Source organism: Coloeus monedula, assembly GCF_965178545.1.
Source record: "Coloeus monedula genome assembly, chromosome: 1".
Lineage (NCBI taxonomy): Eukaryota > Metazoa > Chordata > Aves > Passeriformes > Corvidae > Coloeus > Coloeus monedula.
Window position 1 is genome coordinate 109844750 of NC_138781.1, and position 19958 is coordinate 109864707.

The following is a 19958-nucleotide window of genomic DNA, read 5'->3' on the forward strand; positions in this document are numbered from 1 at the left end:
CAGTGAGTGACTGTGCCAGTGCAAGCCAGGGAAGTGTGTCCTGTGTATGCCAAATGTTTGGACCTGTTGTGAAAACATTTCTGAGCTGCCCTTGTTTCTCCTGTGGCCATCTTACCCTAATGCACTCCTACTAGGGTGGTCTTGTTTTTGGTGGATGGATTTTCTGTCTTGGAGCAACTGGCTTAGATGTGTGAAGAGCAGAACCACAGTTTCCAGGAACAGGCACTTCCCTCTGTGCAGGACACTGCCTGGAGTTATGTCATACAATTGGTGCACTGCGGGCCTGCAGGCCTGCACTGTTTTGGTGGGAAATACGTGTATGCTCCCACTTGCTGCCAGCTGAGCTCTCGTACCAGTGGTGAGGTGAGCAGGGAGTCAGCTCAGAAGGGTTTTCTGAGCAGATGTTGCACATGCTGCACGCATTCAGAGCTTTGCAGGTTTCACTGTTGGGCACAGCAAGGGTTTGTCAGGGTCTTCTGCCTGTCAGGGGTGGCCACTTCTGTGCAGTGTTTCCTAAGCAGTCCCTTGCTGCTTTTCCTCCTTTCCCTTAAATTAATCAAACCCATACTGGTGTTTCTGTCCCACTTGAGAGCTGGTGCACCTCCTGTTTCCTTTCTGGTCATGTCTTTCAGTCAACCTTTCTTTGCCTTCTCTTCTTAATTCATCTTCCTACCTTGCCGGTCTCTAATCTTAAATTCCCCACCTCTGATGATACTTCATGTGTCTGTGCTCTAGTAGTGACAAGCAACAGCCTGAACTGCTCAGCCTAGAACTGGCTGAAGGGCAGGGCTCAAAGGGTTGTGGCGAAAGGGACTGCTTCTGGCTGCTGCTGCGTGACCAGTGGTGCTCCTCTGGGCTCAATTCTAGGGCCAGTTCTGTTCAATATATTTATCAATATATTTATCATCCTGGCTGCAGGAGCCAAATGCACCATTTGCAAGTTTGCTGATTATGCCAGACTGGGAGGTGCTGCTCACTCTGGATGGACAAGGCCTTGCAGAGAGATCTAGATGGATTGGAGCTTTGGGCACATCTGCTTGCAATGCTGTCATGGTTTGGGAATGGTATTCCCCAATTTCATGTTCCCACTGAAATACCCCAGACCACTGAGCTTTCTTACCCCTCCTCCAGCTCCTTCCCTTCCCTTGTGGAGCGCTGGAAATGAGGGCTGGAGGCACACAGAGATAGAGATCACAGGTTGAGATAAGAACAATTTACTAGAAACAGCAATGAAATAAGAAACAGTAACAACAGCAAAATGACCAGCAGAGTGTACAATTCACATGTGCTTCCTCACCTCTGCTGTAACACTTAACTCTGTCCCTACCAGAACTAGGACAAATGCAAAGGCCAGTGATTGATAAAAATGAACAATCAAACAATAAAAAGATCCAGCCAACCAACAACTCTGAAAAATCCCCAAAGTGTTTCTGGAAACCTCTTGTGTGTAAGGCAGCCAAGTGCACTCCCCACATGCCATAGGACACTTCCTTTTCCCTGGAACCCACCCTGGTTTCCCCATGCTCTTGAACTTCAAGCTGATTTGATAGACCACAAAGAAGGGTGTCCCACCAGGGCCTTGGGAATGGCTGGCTGCCCAGTCTCTCAGTCACTGGGAAATACACCACATGCCAGCAGAATGGACAGAGGGGAATGCAGCCCCGGGGTGGTCTGTGCAGCTGCTCAGCACTCCCGGGCATGGCCAGCCCGTGCTCCGTCTGCTTGTGAAGCACACACAGCCTTGCTGCAGTGGCCGGCTGAGCCCTGCAGATGCCAGGTCCTGAGCCTGTGGGCTCTGCCACTGCCATGCTGGGGGAGTGGAGGGGCCATTTCAGGATCCCCAAGCCTGTCAGTGTTTAAGAGGCATTTGGCCAATGCCCTTGACAACATGCTTTAGCTTTTGTCCGGCCCTGAACTGGTCAGGCATTACTTGTAGGTCCCTTGCAACTGAAATGCTATCTTTGCCAGGAATCAGGGCAGTGACTGAGCCAGTAAGATGGACAAGAATTGTGTTGGCAGAATTTCTATGTACTGCAAAGCCTATGTAACAGTGCTTGACACTGAATAAACATTTAAAATATACATGCAAGCTTGACTGAGAAGCCAGAAATTGCAGTTCTAAAGGCAGTGGAGAAGAGAGCAAAAATTTTGGCTTACAGTGCTGCTGTATTCCCTGGAAAGCAAAAGAGCATTGAAGCATGACACAAGAGGTAGGCTTTATTTGGACATATCTGCAGTTGTTTTCTGTCACACAGTTCTCTTTATGTTGCTGGGTATTACTCTCTCCCCATCTGAGATTATTTTATATATATATATGCATGAATATATGTATAGACATGCACACCAAAGCATAATTTGAAATGCACTGTTCCTTTTGCTGAAAAATTGTAGTAATGTTCCTTTTTTCACAGTTGGGACAGGAAAATAAATGCCAAAACCTGCTTATGCAGTAACATGTTACAAGATGTTGTTTGAAGTCTCCCATATACCCAAGGAATTGGCAGAGCTGCTGTTCTGCATCTCAAGTCTGCTGAGTACATTGCAAAAAGGTTGTGTTGGCTGGAGCACAAGTCTGTCTTGTGATGGCAGGAGACTGCCCCCAGGTATTCCTGGTAGCTGAATGATTTGAACTCTCTGCCATTATCCAGAAGCAGCCAGCAACCTGCAGAGCAAGTCTCAGTGGAGTGCACATTCCTCCTATCTCCAAGCTGAGACCATAAGTGCATTTCTGGTTTTAGTGAAACAGACCCATAACCACTGTGGGCTGTAATGCAAGGACTTACCTAATCAGCAATCACTTCCAAATGCATGCTGTATTCTCAGGAAACAGTTCAATCCTGATTTGAATCTCCCAATTGCAGTTGGGGAGCCCTTTACCTTGCATTCCCAGTGCATTTTAAAGCTGCATGGGGTGGTGATGGGCATGTTGTTTCAGTTGCTTTCTTATGCTTTCCACCTACAGCTTACTTGACTGTTTGCAATTTTTCTTTGGGCCAGTTGGCTACACCAAACCAACCAGCGTCTCAGTGCCACTGCACAAAGTTGCTGCAACTAACCTGGTGTACACTGAAAGGAAATGTGATAGAATACCACAGAAAATCCTCGTTGCTTTGAGTGTTCTCAAAGTGGACAGTAGAAATGTTTTTGCTGTCTCAGAGGTCTTAATGGCAAAGTAATGAGGTAGAATTTTTTAATACTTTTTGCAGTGAAAATTGGCATTCCTGCTTTGCTGCAGTCTTTCCTGGGGATATGACTGATTTATATATCACATTGGGGCTCTAGGATATGCTTGCCACATTTGGCCAGAGCCAAGTCTCTCTGGCTGTCAGCATGCTGGCTTGGCTTTAGATGTTCTGCTGCTAAAGCCCTGCCTCTGGGAATTCACCTGTTTCACAAGTGATACTGCCCTGGGGACTCACCTGGTTTGGATATTTGCAGTCCCTGGGGAACCACAGTGCTTCGTGCCTGGCTGAGGGACTGTCAGACACTCATCTGCCTGCACAGCTTCACCTGGTAGGGTTTGGGTTTCTTCCTGTTTTGATGTCAAATTAGAGCACCTGGCCCAATAGATACTGTATTGTCTGAGAGTCTTGCAATTCTCACATAATGCCTTACTAAACTACCTACAAAGCAGTCTAAAAGGTAGCACTGTGATCTATGAAACAGGCACCAGTCCTGTCTTAGAGCTCCCACCTACTGGATTTTTTTAAGGCTTTCTCAGTTAACAGATGCTTCCCATTTGAGCTTGTGGATGCTCCTGGATGTGGCAGTCAAATCAAACCCACAGTGAGAAATGTTCCTTTCAGTGCAGGTATTTCTGTGTTCTGCTGCTGATTCTCACCAAAGATGTAAATGCTCCATCAACAGGCTCAGGGTATTCTGGAGCAGGGCTCTTGCTCTTTCCTTTGAAGCTGGGCTGTTCTATGTGGAGCCAACCCTTGTCAGGCCTTTGCATGCATTTGTGCTTGAATCTCTTCCAGCTGCTGCATTATTAATATTTTATACAAGCACTGACTGGAGCAGAGACCAACTCAGGTTCCATCCTCCCTCTCCCTATTCATGGGAAATATCTGTACATCCCTGCGGTCTTCCCAGCTGGGTCAATATTCCACCTTGTAAGCTCCAGGAAAATAACCTCATTAGGAGGAACCGAGCCACCTACTCGGATTACAGCAATTACCAAGGAAGTGCAAATTAAGGGTCAAGTCCCCCTCTACAAAGGTGGGAATCTTAGACAGAGGTTCCTTGTAAAAGGTCATAGCTTTAGCCACCCACACTGCCAGGCATGAATGGGAAGCTACCCCTGAAAGGTCTAAAGGTGTCCTCAAAATAAGATGCTGGGATTGTGCCCTGCTGTGACACAATTTAGGGAATGCTCCATAGCAGGCTACAAGTATCAGTTATGCTGCATTATGAGGGCTTAAACTATCCCAGCACTGCAGCAGCAGATCCTGGGTCTAAAGGGAAACTTTCTGGTAGAAAGAAGGCCCTGTCCCATCAGCAGAACTGGGCTTGTGAAGATTTGTGGGTTGGATTTTGAAATCTCCTGGAGCAGTTAGGTAATAATTACGTGATTGATACAACTTCTGCAACTCTTAGCTCTAAACTTGCCCTACTGATTCTTAAAAATTTCTCACTTGGAGGGAGGTGGGACAAAAAAGTTGTGTTTGCCAGCTAGGTCTCCCTAAGCACTCAGCTCATTTTGTTTGTTTCCATGAGTCATTTTTAGAACAGGCAACAATAATCTTGAGTCACACATAGTCTGGAGCCAACTTCTTAGACAACACAGCTTTCTTGAGGAGAGTGAAAAATATGCTGAAAGGAAAAGTGCTTCTCTGGCTTTTGTTCGTAACAAGAAATTAAGTTTTTAAAACAAAAAAAAAAAGCATATGATATGCTTGGCTTTTGAAAACACAGAAAACAACCCTTCCTCTCTGTCCATACAATTCTGAGACCTAGAAAGGCATGGGACAGAAAGGACAAAAGAAAGCTAAGCCCCCCTTGAAGAAGCGTGCAGTTGCTGACTGCATGAAAATGCACAGGTCCAGGAAAATGCAGGGAAATGAGGCGGAGGCGGCTCCTTCTATCAGGAGTGCAAGTTCACTGTACATCTTTGGCTACTGACTGCCAGCTGCTCTGACAGAAACAGCCTTCCTGCTACAAACACAGCCAGCCCTAGCTTCTGCTTATCTCTAACACCGTCATTTTGAAAATCAGGTGCCAAGAGATCTTCCCAAACCAGGCAGGTGCTTTAAAACTCCACTCACCGTTTCCTTCCTGTGCCCACAACTCCCCCAGTGCAACCCTAGCTGCCCTAGGACTGACTCAGAGGTCCTCTGTGGACAGAAAGTTTTTTCTGCCTGCTTTTTTTAAAAGCAGTTCAGCTTCCAGGATGTGATAGTTTGTTGTGGGAAGGCCCCATCTCATTGCCTGGAAACACAATTGTTAGGGAGCATCTGTTCCAAAACTAAGTAACAAAAGCACAAGTCTTCCTCTGATCTTCTCAGATGGGAAGGGCTTCAGCTAAATACACTGTGCTGCTCTACAGCACAGGGAGTTCTTCCCTCACCTAAAAAAATTGTTTGTTCTGAGGCTACAAACAGCTGTTCTGCATTTGTAATAAGGAAAATACACTACACAAACCACTGTGATAAATACAACTCTGTGTGGCATGAACAGACTATTGAAAAGATCAGTTGATATAAAGAATGTACAGGTGACAAATGTATGTACATGTGAAAAATGAATGTACAGTCCTGCTCTCAGTTAAATGTGGCTGGATTTGTTTTCAGCCACAAAAGTGATCAAAATGCTAACTCCTAAGAGCCAAAGCATCGTTTTTATTACCTCCACTGAGAAGTGGCTAGTGTGAGAAGTAAAATACTGCTGCCTAAATTGTGTTTATCTGTTTAAGCTAAGGAAGCTGCTCTATCCATATAAACAGATGCTGAGTGTTAAAACAAACCTCATTCAAAAGCACCAATGCAGGAGGCTGTCACAAGGACTCTGGCAGACAGTTGGTTTGTGCATTTGACAATATTGACTAAAAACACTATTTTCCTTTATCAACCATTTTTTCTCTGATTTGTCTTCTACCATGCACTGAAGACAAAAACTTCCCTTCTAATGCAAGTACTGCTGGAGTACCAGAAACAAACTCTATAAAATTTTTTAAACTTTTCAAAATCACCATTTTTCTGGCTAAGCAATGATGATTCTGGTTTATCTGACCTGTTTTATTAATTTCCAGCAGCAAGCTTTAATCTCAAGAGCATCATGAATAACCAATCATCTTTTTTACTCTATAAATAGACAATAACTGTTCTAAATCTTTCAGTAGTAGCAACTGCACCTTGAGCTCACATCTGCCCAGTGGAAAGCTGAGGCAAGTTTCTCCCTATGCTGCTGCTTCCACCTGACTGAATCACTCAGCTTGTCTCCTAGCATTGTGTTTGGCTCTTAAAGGCAAAAAAGAAAACTGATGCAGATGAATATAATTTTGCTTTGCACCACAATGGTTTGCAATTGTACTGAACAAACTGATTATGCCAACACACGTTATTAAATAATACAAGGAGTAAAAAGTCATCAACCATATCCACTACAGTTTCACTTTCTTGGCTCTGCTTTACTGAAAACATGAAAATAGCTGACCACGACTGTAAACTTGAGTGAAGATGTAAACTTTGATACACTAGGGACAGTTTGAAAAACTAGGGAAAATATTGCAAAGGCAATTTAATGGGGAACAGCAGGAGCACAATGGAGAAGTATCTATTGAGAACATACTTGTTGTTTAAACAGTTGTTCTGCTTGTACAGGTAAGCAAGGGCTTGGGAAGGAGTTCATTTAGCTACAAAAATGTGACTTTTGTAGCTATCTCTGAAAACAAGGGACAAGGAAAAGGTTTCTGTATAGACTATAAACCCATCACTGAAATCAAATATATAAACTGAATATATTAAAGCTTTGAATTTTATTACACTTAAGTTCTTCTGAATATCTTACCCTTCTGCCCTGTTCAAGGTAAACCTAAACATGAGAAATGGAAGGATAAAGGAGAACTCCACTAAACGTGGAGTACATTTCGTCAGAGTCTGTGTAGGCCAGCTTGCCTCCCGTTACAACAACATTTACTTCATCTCCTGCTTTGAGGTGAAGAACAAGGTGGAACGTCCCAGGACCACCACAGGTCTGTTTCCCCGAGTAGGGTTTGTGATATTCCAGCAGTTCCCTTCTGTACCCAGCAGTGTGGAGCTGAGCCACACTGGCGTTGGAGACGGACAGCACCGCTTCTACGTACTCATCCCTCTCCGGGGCCAGCACGGCCGTGATCAGGTAGCGCCCTTCATACGGTGATGTGAAAATGCCTGTAGAACAGAGACAGACTGGGCTCAGCACAGTTACTCACAGTGGGGACACCTGACTGCTCTAAGCACAGTGACAAACATAAAGCCACATGGGTCACCCACTGCTACATACACGTAACTGCAACAAGGTCAGCCTGGGCAGGGGACCAACTGATTGAAGTCATGAAGGCAAAGGCCCACCTAACACCTCAGTGCTTGAGAAGGAGGCAGCCCCCACTTAGGGCCCTTGGGGAGGCAGTATGAGAACCTCCCTCCTCCTCTCCTCTCCTCTCCTCCAGGTGACCCAGCCACAGTGAAGTGGATTAGTAAGGAACCTCACCTCTGCTACCTGGGCTCAGCTGGCCTCAGGTGGGCTGAGGATGCACAAGCAGCTGTGTACTGGTGAGATGGGCCTCAGTAGTACTGGGCAGTCGTGGAAAACCAGCCGTGGCAAAGTGTCTGCCTGTCCACACCCACAGGAAGCTTTTACCCCAGTGTGTCTGGCTTAGATGGACTTGGTCCAGCGTGCCAGCAAGGCCTGAGGTAACATGGAACACTGGTAACCCATGCTACTGCCTGTCTAGCATGTCTGTGGCTCCATTCTTTGGCTGTTACCTGTATTGGGGTTATAGTAGTCCCCGTCATTCACAAGCACTTTGTTGAAGTGAACCACGCCAACATCGGTGGAGAAAGGCTTTTGTGTGAGCCCAGCAGAAAATGACACCAGAGAGGGCACAGCAGCAGAGGCAGGTCCTGAAATGGGTAACAACACAAGTCAGAGTCACATCAGGATGACAACACAGCCTTTTCCCTATGATGCTTTATAATCCAATGTCTCTGTTCCTGCACATACTCCACTTGGACTAATCCTGCCACTTGCAGGATGCCAGAATTAGCAGAACAAGAATTGCTGGCCCAGGCCCCAGGTGTCTCACCATAAAATTTACTGAGCACCATAAAGTTCCTGCCTTGGCCACAGGTTTTTTTGGGTTTTTTTTCCCTTCTAAGGAATGGCTTGTAAATGCCGGCAGTGGAAATCTTACCACCTTTCAATTCAACAATGCTTCTGCCAAAGACTTTCTTCAGGACGGAGGCTGACTTCCAAAATCTCCACTCTCCATCACTATCACAATGGCCATAGGAATGCTAAAGATTATAGCTCGTGCCAGCTTTCCTTGTCATGTTGAGAAGCTGTGCACGGCTTAGATTTCCCACTTTGCCAAAGTATAGTGAAAACGGCTATAAGAATATATAACACTTCAGTATTAATGCAAAGAGAACCTCTTGTCTCTCTCCAGCACTTCTCTTTTGGGGGACTTTTCACTTCACAATTTTTTCTTCTCTCATCAGATCAAACAGACACTTAGGTATTTTATAGTGGCTATCCAGTTACTAGATAAACACTGCTGTTAGACTGGGCTGGATGAAATATAATTTGGACAATTAAGACAAATTTTTACTTTTAACAGACTGACTTAATGGCAAGTGTTCAGTGCTCAATCGCTTACTAGTCCCATTCTAGTTAAGTTCCCTTTAAACATTTTCCTTAAGGCAGTACACGCTGCTAGAAGTAGTCAATTCTTGCTGCTTTGTCTGGGCAAGTAGCTAAACAACAAATGCCCTGAAGTCATCCACAGCTGCTGTTTCATCCTGCTCCTTCTGCCTTCCTTAAAATTAATGTTTGGCCTCTCCCTCTCAGAGATGCCAATCAGCAACAAATGCAACATTCATCAAATCATTGAGCATCTCGAATTGAAAGAGACACACAAGAATCATTTAAATCCAACTCCTGGCCCTGCACAGGACACCTCAGCAATCACACCTTATGTCTGAGGGCATTGTCCAAACACTTCTTGAACTCTGTCAGGCTTGGTGCTGTTCCCACTTCCCTGGGGAGCCTGTTCCAGCACCCAACCACCCTCTGGGTGAAGAACCTTTTCCTGAAATCCAATCCAATTCAGATGATATTGATTAAAAGTTTAAAAAGTCACATAATCTAAAATGTGGATATACAAATGTTCTGCTATCCATTGTTTTTCTGAATAACTCAGCTGGGGCAGGGGGGAGGAGAAGGCAAAGGGGAAGACATGCCTGCAACTTCAGAACTGGCAAATAACTACGCTGATTTCCCTCAGGGGCTGGTAACCAGCTGCCTCATTATCTTTGGAAATCTTCCTATTTAGCATTTGGTCTCATGCTCAGCAGATAGACAGAAGCCCTTTTTCATTACTCCTACCTGCCAGTGTGCCTGCAGGTGCTCCTGTAAGCTAAAATGATGTTATTTGAAAGGAGCAAAATTAGTTGCAGAAAGTCTACTTACTTAAACAGCTTCTATAGAGCTCCACCACCTTAACACAACGCTACTTACAGAAAGCTCCTCTCAGCTTATCTTGAGACTCAAATTAATTGAAAACACACCTCAACTTGTTGGCTCACTCAGAAGGTGTCTATCCCCTGCAGTCACACTGCACAAATGGAACAAACCATGTGTTGCCTGCCCAGAAACACTGCCAGCTTTGGAGCAGCTACAGTCCTGTTTGGGTTGGTGTCATCTGAATAAAGGAGTGACTCCTGCCCTGGCTCTCCATGGCTTCCTTCAAGATTTTCCTTCACTAATTGCTAGAATAGTTACTAGAAATAACTATTTGTTGCTATGCTGATGAAATTGCTTCAGATCTGCAGCCTAGTTTAGCATACCATATGTATCTATTCAAAGGAGAAATCTTAAACCTGTCTGACTATCCTCTAGATCAGTTCAGGGGTCGATAGAAGATGCACAGTAAAGATGCAGTGTGTCTGTGCTCTCTTCCCCTCTTCCAGCTTCCAGCTGGAGTTGTGCCTGTTTGAAGTGTTCATAATTCCTACCAACAGCTCAGCAGTGCTTTTGCAGAACTTTACAGAGGGCTGCACCACCTTGTCTTACATGTCCCCTCTTGCAAACACTTTTCTTCATGCAAAGATCAAAGTTCAGCTTCTCGAGGGAAGGTCCAGGCTTGGACACTACTGTCATTTGAGCAGTCAGTATTATGGAAGTATAAACATCAGAAAAAAAAATTAAAGCATTTTAAAACTGTGAACCACAGGCACAGCTCTGATGAAGAAACTGCTAGGCAGACAAAAACTTTAACAAAAGATTCGACCACAGTTTTACTCCCCCTTTTGGGGGACGAAGAAGCTCTTTTGGCTTCAGATGCATTCAGGAAGGTTTCACTTGAGATATTACACGTAGATGTAAGCAGGAGCAGGTAAGTCTGTTCCTGGCAATCAAAGCTACTGTAATGCATTCTGGGGAGTCAAAAGACCACAGAAGATGCATGGGTGGCCCTTGTTAGGTTACGGCTACTTCCACCCATCTGCTAGTTGTGTCTCTGGTTCTCCACCTCTCTTTTGACTTCCAAGCACAGCTCATGCCTCCCACAGAGCACACAGCATAGGCATTTGCTATCAAGATGAAAGGAGAAAAAGCCAACAGTGTGACAGTGCTGCTGACAACTACTCAGCAACTGGAACGAGGAAGAACCAACACAAAAGAGAGACTGTAAGTACATAATTCATTTGTCAGGAGGCACTTATGATTCCCTTGGATATAGCAGGAGTAAGGAGGATTTATCAGATTTCCTCTGACAAATGGTCAATACTCCTAAGTCTAAATGAGGGCAAAGTGTGTAATTTCAGTTAGAGCGAATGAGACAAAAATACCAGCAATTTATCACCGCCCTGCCTTTTTTTTTTTCTTTAAACTCTCCAATTTGACCTTAACATCTCATTTTCAGAAACATTCCTCCTGTCTATGGGTTGGCCATACAGCACAGCACCCCACTGATTTCCATGAGCCAGTGCTCAATGAAGCTGCTCTGCTAAGTCACAGTGATTCTAATGTGGATAATAACTCGGTGTGCTATGAAGGCACACATACTTTTCTCCTGAGTCTGTTAGTAACACCTCTGTCTGCTCTTACAGCTTCATCCTTTCACACTGCAGCAAGGGAAGATTTGCTTCAGCACTTACCTACTGCTCCTTACACAAATATCCAACTCTTGCTGTATTAAAAAGGATTAAGTGGATGTACTCAGGTCCTGACACTTAACTCACACTCACCTTTGCTGTAAACTCCTTGCCTGTATGAGCTACTATGTAATATTGTATCTTGTACTCTCTCATTAACACTTGTAAGTCCTCAAAGATCTTCACCTACAACTTAATATTGTGGGACGCCTGCACATATCTAAGGAATCTGAAAAAAATCAAGAAAAACTTTGGTACTGAAAATATGCAAATCATGCCTCAGCATTCAAGAAAAGCGTGAAAGTGGGCTACTTTAGTCCCAGGAGACAGAATTGGAGCCCTCGACTTCTTCCTGGACAGTCTTTTTATGTCACAGAAGATTTTCAGAAACAGAAAGAGAGTACTCAGAAGGGCATCCTGATAGTACAAGATTTTTATATTAGGAATTATAGTACAAGAACATCTGATCATCTTTTAAATTTGAATTTGAGTACCACAAAACATACTGGGTGAAGACTGCCAAGGATATCATAAACAGTTGTCCTGAACTAATTAGACAGTAAGGATTCCTTGATGCCTTATTTACGCATTAAGCTCCTCCTCCAATAAGCCACAAATCTTCCCTTCCCCAGCTGTTAATTTCCACAACAATGCTAACTGCTGAATGCTGTCCCAGAATTCTCTCTTCACCAGACACTGACAATTAGAACCACAGAATCACAGACTCAATCAGACTGGAAAAGACCTCTGAGATTGAGTCCAACCTGTGACCAAACACGACCATGTCAACCAGACCATAGCACTGAGTGCCACGTCCAGTCATTCCTTAAACACCTCCAGGGACGGTGGTTCCACCACCCCCCTGGGCATCCATTCCAAAGTCTGATCACCCTTTCTGTGAAGAAATTCATGTCCAGCCTAATCCTCCCCTGGTGCAGCTTAAGGCCATGTCCTCTTGTCCCACCACTTGTTGCCTGGGAGAAGAGGCCGACCCCCAGCTGGCTACAGCCTCCTTTCAGGGAGTTGTAGAGAGTGATAAGGTCACCCTGAGCCTCCTTTTCTCCAGGCTAAACAACCCCAGCCCCCTCAGCTGCTCCTCATAGGACGTGTGCTCCAGACCCTTCACCAGCTTCAGTGCCCTTCTCTGGTCTCTCTTCAGCACCTCAGTGTCCTTCCTGAATTGAATAGCCCAGAACTGGACACAGCACTCGAGGTGTGGCCTCACCAATGCCAAATACAGGGGAAGAATCACTTCCCCACTCCTGCTGGACACACTATTTGTGATAGAGGCCAGGATGCCATTGGCCTTCTTGGCCACCTGGCCACAGCTGGCTCAGGTTCAGCTGCTGTCAGCCAGCAGCCTCAGGTCTTTTTCCTCTGGGCAGCTTCCCAGCCCCAGCCTGTAGCACTGCAGCAGGTTATTGTGGCCAAAGTGGAAGACCTGGTACTTGGTCATGTTGAACTTCATCCAGTTGTCCTCAGCCCATCAATCCAGCCAGTCCAGATTAGGGACAGTGGATGTAAATGCTCCAACTCCACAGAAGTCTTAACAGCTTTTTGTACCATCCTTATCTCTCTGTTTTCTGACTATCTGGCGTTGAGGTTGACAAGGCACACTGTGGGAACTTCAAGGACAAATCAGCAGGTATATCTTGTATTTAGATAGGTATTCAGGGGCATGGATCAGGAAAATGAACTCCTTGGTCAAGCCCTCCTCCCTCGGGATCCCAGGGTGGTAACTGTTCCACCAACATGTTCCACCAAGCAGCAGACAGGCACACTCCTGCTTTACCCTGCCTTTTCAACACTTTTAACATCCACCTACTGTTTCACACAGTTTTAGCATAAACTGATTAAAATACTGCTATCTATAAATTATGATGGGAAGAAAACCCCCAGGAAATACATTTATCACAGAAATCTAGACATCTGTATTGGCTTTGCTGGCATCAAGATAAATGAATGTTTCTTTACTTCTTATCCTCTTCCAGAAACCTCATCTATTGCTGCCTTGTTCTTACCACTACAATCCTCAAATGCAAAATGATTGCTTTAAGGCTATGATGGAATTTTAATTAGAAGGTATAAATATCAGAATTAGAGCACTAATTCTTTACAATTCTTTGTCAGCCCCCAGACCAGTCTTCATGAAGTGTATTTGTGATTTTGTTATGGCCATCAAACTAAGTCCTGGGGGCATAGGATTTTGGATTTCATAAAGCCCTAAAGTTTTACTTCCATCTATTGCCCATATTTCCTCAAACAAATTTAGATGAAATAGCTCTTTTCGAAGAGGGTGTGGAAATATTTACTTTGATTGAGGATACTATTCCCCAGGGTTCGATAATATCTGGAGTATGAGACTGCAGGGCTGGCAGCACCCAATCAACATATTTATCTAGGCCAGCTAGCATGTCCTACATAGGTTTTATACCTGTTCATCATACAAATTCATAAATAAATTGTGATACTAACAATTATAAAAATGTTTTTAAAACCCCAGCAAACCAAGAAAACTGCATTTTGAATTGTTTTAATCAGTGGCTGTCAGTGGCAGCACTTCTGCTTTCACTGAAGTCAGGAACACAAGCCCTGGTGATGATAACAAAGCCAGAAGTTCTCCCAAGAGGAGAACAACCTCATGCACTAGGCTAAGACACCAGCAGTTCTTCAAGGTCCTAGTCTTGGCCTTATTCATATTTTATTAAAGAAATAATAAAATAACGATAAATATCTATTTATTTTCTCATTTAGAAGGCAAATAGAAAGGTCCATACTGACATTAGCTAGAAAATACAAACTCTCTGTATTTAAAAAACACACAGTGAATTAAGTAGCAAGAACCCAAAATTATTTTTCAAAACCTAACTCTTCTCCCCACTTCCATATTTTCAAAAGATACAGATTACGTTTTAATGCTTAGGTATAGCAAAAATTGGTCAGATTTTCCTCAATGCTAAACTTAAATACTAAAAATCAACACATTTTTTTCTCTTAGCCATGACCTTCCAGGGACTGAAATGAACATTAAGTACCTGTGTGAAAAGTTTCTAGGAAACAACTGCCTTACCTTGTGAATCCGTGGTAGAAGGAGATGACTTTGGATATCCTACAAAGAAAAAGTAGTATGTGTGACTCAGTACATAGCAGAGTACATTATGACCAAAGATAACTGCAGACCTCTAAAAAGCATCCCTGATTACTGAACAGCTACCTACCAAAATAGCTACTAAAGAGTGTCTCCTATGGGATGCTCAATTATTGTTAAACTGGGGTGCTCATGGCAAAGAGAACCAAGTTATTACTCCAATGTACTAAATCCAATGCAAGCATTATGGAAAGAAAAAAAATTATTTAAGTTTCCCTAGTGGCAAAGACTGCTGTAGTTACCAGGGATTTTACATCATCTCTGTTGACCTCATGCTTTGTGCAGCCTTGGAAAGGCAACAAAACTGGCACTGAACATGTTTCCCCTACTTCTGCAGCCAGCTGGAGGCTGCAGAGGCCCATTCACAAATCAACTCTGCTGAAAACCCATTCCCAACAGCAACAGCCTCAGTGGGTGTCCATTAAAGGCCAGAAGGGGGCTGGTAAAGCACGACAGATCTCAGTGACACCTCTCCAGCAAGACCTGACATAGCCATTACACCTAGTCAGGAGGGACTCACTACCAGTTTGACTCTCTCACCTGGTGCTCCAGCATACCCTTCAGCAATGGGCATGGTACTTTGGCCAGCCTGACCATCCGCACTTCTAAGACGCCCTCTCCCAGACATTAAAACCGTGCCAGGAGGCCCTGCCTCCCCTGTCTCCAAGATGATGCCGGTTGTTCCAGGCAGAAGTGGCACAACTGCTGACCCTGGCAGAGCTGGACGTGGAGGAGGTCTCAGCTGTGGTGGCAGGAGGGGGATCCTCTGCCGTGGGGGCTGTATCCTGGGCCTTGATGGCAGCAGGGATATGCCAGGCTGGGGCTGCACGGGTGGCCTTGGTGGCAAGGGCTGCTGTGGTACTTCTGGTCGCCCTTTGACATGATGAAAGAAGAGGAAAAATACAAAATTATTTGCCTAAAAATAGAACATAAGATTGCATAATTTTGCATAATAAATACTTCAAAATAAAACAGGACTCAGTTGGAGGCCACCTGTTCCCTCAGACCCAAGACTGCGCTGGCTAAATGCCATTCCACTCCTGAAGTACTACAGACTCCACTCTTTACAGCCTGTGTGGCAGAGGGAAAGGAATGAAGACAGCCTGGAGACAGGACAATCAGCAATCAAACAATCCATGAACATTCATTCAGTTGCTAGACCAGCTTGGCCTTTCTGCACCAAGCAGGCTGAGTGTCAAATTTTATTCCCACTGGTACCCTCGTTCTAGAGCTTGCTCTCTCTCTCTGCTTTCACGTCAGTTCTCCTCAACCCCTCACACCCATCGTGCTTGCTTTTGACTCTGTACTCACACAACTCCCAGCACAAGGCTGGACCTTTAGCACGATCATAACGAAAATTATCCACAGCAAAAAACATCGGTAAATGAACATGACTTAAGTGGTTTTTCTCCCTTACTTTTAAAAGCAATGGACTTAAATTTCCAAGTACCTCCATTACTAATATTTTCTGACAATGAAGGCAGAAGCCCAGGATATGATCTATCACTAAATTCTTTATTGTTTAAATAGAAGAGATACCATTAAAAGACTTTTCCACTAGGGCAGCCAACCCACATGACATCAGAGTTGAACAGCGCTGACATGGTTACATTTGTGTATCTGGTCAAGTTCTAAGCCCTTTATAGGAATTCTGGTTTATTCATAAAAATGAAGTCCTAGATGACACTTAAGGATGCAGTGTCCTCCCAAGAGTAAAGCTGAATTACATCTACACTAAGAACAGAAATTTACAAATGTGTAGATTTTAGCAGATGCAATGACAGCTTTTACACAGAATAAATACAATTTCATGCTAAATTAAACTTCAGCATAGGTTGCTTTGGTTGCATTTTGAGACCAAAACATGTCTTTAGGGACAGGGATGGATGTGAATTTCTGTGGAAATGGGCAAACATCCTGTTGCAAATTTATCTGACACAACCCATCACAGACCAGACATACTTGCCACTTGCCATGGTCCACAGTGGAGACCACCTCTCTGAGTGGTTCAGAATGAAGCACTTCAGTACAGTCCAAAATCAACCAAGGCAAATTCACCAGTGGCTAGGGCTAAGCCAGCTGGCTGTGCCGAGAAGCAGATGTGGTGTGAGGCTTCCCCTGGCTCGGCTGTGTGTCTGGGGACCCCAGGAGAGCCTTACTCTGCGCCTTTGGGGAAGAGCATACAACAAAGTTGTGCAGGTATTGTCCCAAACGCATGGCTGGGGTCCAGACAGTGTCACTGGCAACCCATGTGCTGTTTTGTGACAACTTGACACCTGCACTTTACCCTTGTGAATCTCATTTCTTGTTTTCAGTCTCATAAAAGCTTTAAAAGCCCACATAAGCCTTCCAGAGTACTGGGAGCCTGTCTGAAGTCATAGTCTCACACCACCTGCACTCATTTGCTAGATATGGCTGCTAGAAAAAAACCTCCCTGAGCTTTGCTGGCTGGCTTTTAACTGTGAGGAGAATTGAAACTCATACAAGCAACGCACCACAAAGCTGGGCTGAAGCTCACTCAGCCCACAGGGCAGAGGCCTAGAGAGTGAAATGGTCACTTTTTACAGATTAAAATTATTTTCATTAAAACCCTAAAATTAAAAAAATCTTATAAAATCTTTCAAAAAAGTCTTTAAGTATTGAGGTGAATTGTTTAACAGAATTGTTAACTTAGTGAGACAACTTCTGTCCACAGAGGTACTCATTTAGACCTTCAACTAAAATCTTCAGATTAACCTCACTGAAAAAACAAATTGACAAAATACCTTGGGATGCACGTACTTGTCATTTCTTGAGTCACTTATGCTAAGCTTTATAAAGACAGTTATTTGAAATGACACTGGAAAAATGAATATATTTCTCTGCTTGCTTTTCTGGACCTTTAAATAACCATCAACTGCTGAAGTCCCATATCCTGAGGAAACTGCTTCCTTGCATGCAACATAAATACTGCAATATTCAGAACTGTCCCATCTCCACAACACTAAATCCAGAATCACTTGCCTAAAGCTCAACTTCAAGTGGAAGCAATCAGATACGTGTGTGTAGAGATCTGCTTTAACTTTGCTGAGCAGGCCACGAACAAAATCTTCCCATCCTCTTCCCATCTATCTGGGAAGGCAAAGAATAGAGCTGAGATCATTACGCAGCCAGGAACAGTAACACTGTTCTCAGCAGCAGCAGCCTTGCTGCTCTGCTTGTCATCACTGTTGTGAGTGGCAATGTGGTTACCACATCACATACCAGCATCTTCTCATGCTCTCCTCAGCCCCCAAATCACACAGGAACAAAGTGCATAAAGCTAACTAGCAAGTAAAGGAATCTGTGCCTGCTCTCACAAGTAGCCAAAAAGACCTCACTTGAGTTTTGTTACAGACACCAAGGGGACTCTACAATTCTGTTAGAAAGCAGCATTGTGCACAAGCTCACAGGGAACCCAGAGGAACTGACTATATGACTATTCACACCACCACATTAAAATTTTATGTTGCATTTTATAGATGCTGTAATGCAGAGCACACATTTGGTTTCTTAGGCCACAACTTCATCAGACAACATTTTGCTGTTGGTTTCAAAACCCTGCTACAGAGCCAACTACCATAGGAATGGCAGGTCAGGTCAAATAACCGTAACCAAAGCAAACTGCACTCCCAGCACGGTATCTGGCTGCAAGACCACAGTTTTGGTTCCTGGAAAACTTCATGGATCTATGAATCACGCCTACATATGAGTAGGCAGTAAGTTAAAAGAGACCACCAACTTTAACATGTCTTTCAGTTTTGTGCCATGTGAAGAACAAACATACCCACAGAGAGGAACAGAGTGCAATGAGAGCAACTTGGACTATGAGACATGGAGCTGGGGGAAGGCACCATTTAATGGGAATGGAAAGCTGCTGGATTGCTTTACCTTGGAGAGCACATCGTGCATGGTTCCCTAAATGCTTCGAGCAGACCACTGCCTGCTGTCACCACTACCTTGCGTGCTGTAGACATTTCACTACCTTCGCCAGGAGTTGCAACAAATAAAATACATTTCTGGTCTCTGGGTTCGTATCTGATGCACAGTCAATCACTAAGTTGCCTTGTTAGTTTGAGGATTGAGGCATTTTAAACCTCTTAATAAAAAATATGGGAGAAAATGCAGCCACGTTTTTAAGATGAGGGTCATTTGACTTTGCTGGGCTTTACAATGCTTGGTAAGATTGTACATTTTATTTCTTGCAACACATCCTTGCCTTACTGCCCTTAAACAACTTTATTAGTAACAACTTGTTTCTGTTTTCGGCCCCTCTGAAGTCAGATGACATCGTTTGAATGCTACGATATGCTGGCAAATTGTGCCTAAGAAATTCTCCACTGATCCAAGTCCAGGTCTTCCTGTCAAATAACATTGGTATGGGAGACAATGCTGCAGATCACAGATGTAAAAACAGTTAAAGCCATACCCCAACTCATGTAACAGGGTTCCCAAAATCACTTCCAAAAAAGGCTCTTCTGCCAAAATCTTTCTGCAACTCCAGCCATCAAAACTTACTTAGGCTGCTGTGCCAGACAGTGTTATTGTAATTGGAAACATTTGGGAACTGCAGTGTATGCTTCACAAATCCTGCAGAGGCCAGAGGCACCCCAGAGCAGCAAGGGATGCTCAGAGTTCCTGCACCCCAGACCCAGCAGCAGCGTCCTTCCATAGACTTTTATCACACAGTGGTGGATGGAGCAGTCTGCCCTGAAAAGGTATTTTATGGAAACCCAGGCGTGCTGAGGCTTTTTAATGCTTTAATATATTGTAACAAGGGCTGATAAATGCAACCCATGAGGTTACTTGAACACCTGCTTCAAATAGCAGAAGAAAGATTACTAATTGTGTGTATCTTGGACCTTTCTCCAATGTTGGTCCCTAGTGCTAGTTAATTCTGGGCAAGATGGATGAGAAACAGGATTATATAGATACATCATGTTCCATTTTAATGGAGACTGGGTCTGCTTCTGCAAGGTTTAGGGATAGAGGTCCTAACCCTGTTGAATTTAAGTCAAAATTACAGTAAAAGAATCACCTGAAATTTACAGTCCCTCTTCACTCTATTTCCTCCTTTAAAGGAAAAGAAACTTTTTTTTTTTAATTCACACAAAAGCTTCTCACCTCAGAAGGATTTTTGTGTCAAGTGCTGCTATGCATTTGGTTTTAAACAACTAAACAAAAGAAACACATCTATCACAGGTTTTCAAGTCTCTGCCTCAGGGTGAGGACGATATTTTTCCCTACAGAAATTAATTTCAGACCCTTCAAGAAACACAACTTGTCCATTCAAGAAAGAACACTCAAGAGTCTTGCATCTGATCTCTCCCAACCACCATCAGTTGCAACAGCCCACAGGCTCTTCCCTCAGCACCTCTTCTAATTTTAGGCCAGTCAAAGAAATTGGCCTCTTATTTATCTCATACATGCACAGAATT

The 19958-nt window shown here is 44.0% G+C and overlaps 1 protein-coding gene across 1 annotated transcript in view; it reads right to left on the minus strand.

Moving 5' to 3' along the window:
• Positions 1-6703: 6703 nt before the first annotated feature.
• EMILIN2 (elastin microfibril interfacer 2) overlaps positions 6704-19958 on the minus strand; it is a gene marked incomplete at its 5' end in the record, with an annotated part of 31667 nt that continues 18412 nt past the window's right edge. The window contains 4 exons of the mRNA XM_082278510.1: positions 6704-7370; positions 7965-8102; positions 14425-14463; positions 15043-15375. Of these exons, the coding sequence (XP_082134636.1) occupies positions 7033-7370; positions 7965-8102; positions 14425-14463; positions 15043-15375 (848 nt within the window). The 3' untranslated portion in view covers positions 6704-7032. The remainder of the gene's footprint in view (positions 7371-7964; positions 8103-14424; positions 14464-15042; positions 15376-19958) is intronic.